Source organism: Mandrillus leucophaeus, unplaced genomic scaffold (genome assembly GCF_000951045.1).
Source record: "Mandrillus leucophaeus isolate KB7577 unplaced genomic scaffold, Mleu.le_1.0 Scaffold1402, whole genome shotgun sequence".
Classification (NCBI taxonomy): domain Eukaryota; kingdom Metazoa; phylum Chordata; class Mammalia; order Primates; family Cercopithecidae; genus Mandrillus; species Mandrillus leucophaeus.
In genome coordinates this window covers 1-303 of record NW_012101369.1, presented here as the reverse complement: position 1 = coordinate 303, position 303 = coordinate 1, and the positions used below count along the sequence as shown (strand labels likewise).

Below are 303 nucleotides of genomic sequence, written 5' to 3'. Positions count from 1 at the left end.
CTCATGTCCATCAGAGTGTTCCTGGCTTGGCCAATCTTCCTCATGTCCAGCTCACCGGTGCCAGGTGTCATCAATCCTGGTGTCATTCCACCTGGGTATGGAGTGTTTAGTCCACCTGGATAGGGTGTGTTAAGACCTCCAAATTGCTGGAGGAGAAGAGAGGAAAGGGAAGAATAAAACAACAGTTTGCATTTTATTTTTTTTGAGGCGGAGTCTCGCTCTGTCGCCCAGGCTGGAGTGCAGTGGCGCGATCTCGGCTCACTGCAAGCTCCGCCTCCTGGGTTCACGCCATTCTCCTGCCTC

At 52.8% G+C, this 303-nt stretch overlaps 1 protein-coding gene across 1 annotated transcript in view; it reads right to left on the bottom strand.

Moving 5' to 3' along the window:
• LOC105535022 (pre-mRNA-processing factor 6) overlaps nucleotides 1-146 on the bottom strand; it is a gene marked incomplete at its 5' end in the record, with an annotated part of 44,773 nt that extends 44,627 nt beyond the window's left edge. Inside the window, one exon of the mRNA XM_011973976.1 lies at nucleotides 2-146. Coding sequence (XP_011829366.1) covers nucleotides 2-146 — 145 coding nt within the window. The remainder of the gene's footprint in view (nucleotide 1) is intronic.
• Between the last annotated feature and the right edge of the window lie 157 nt (nucleotides 147-303).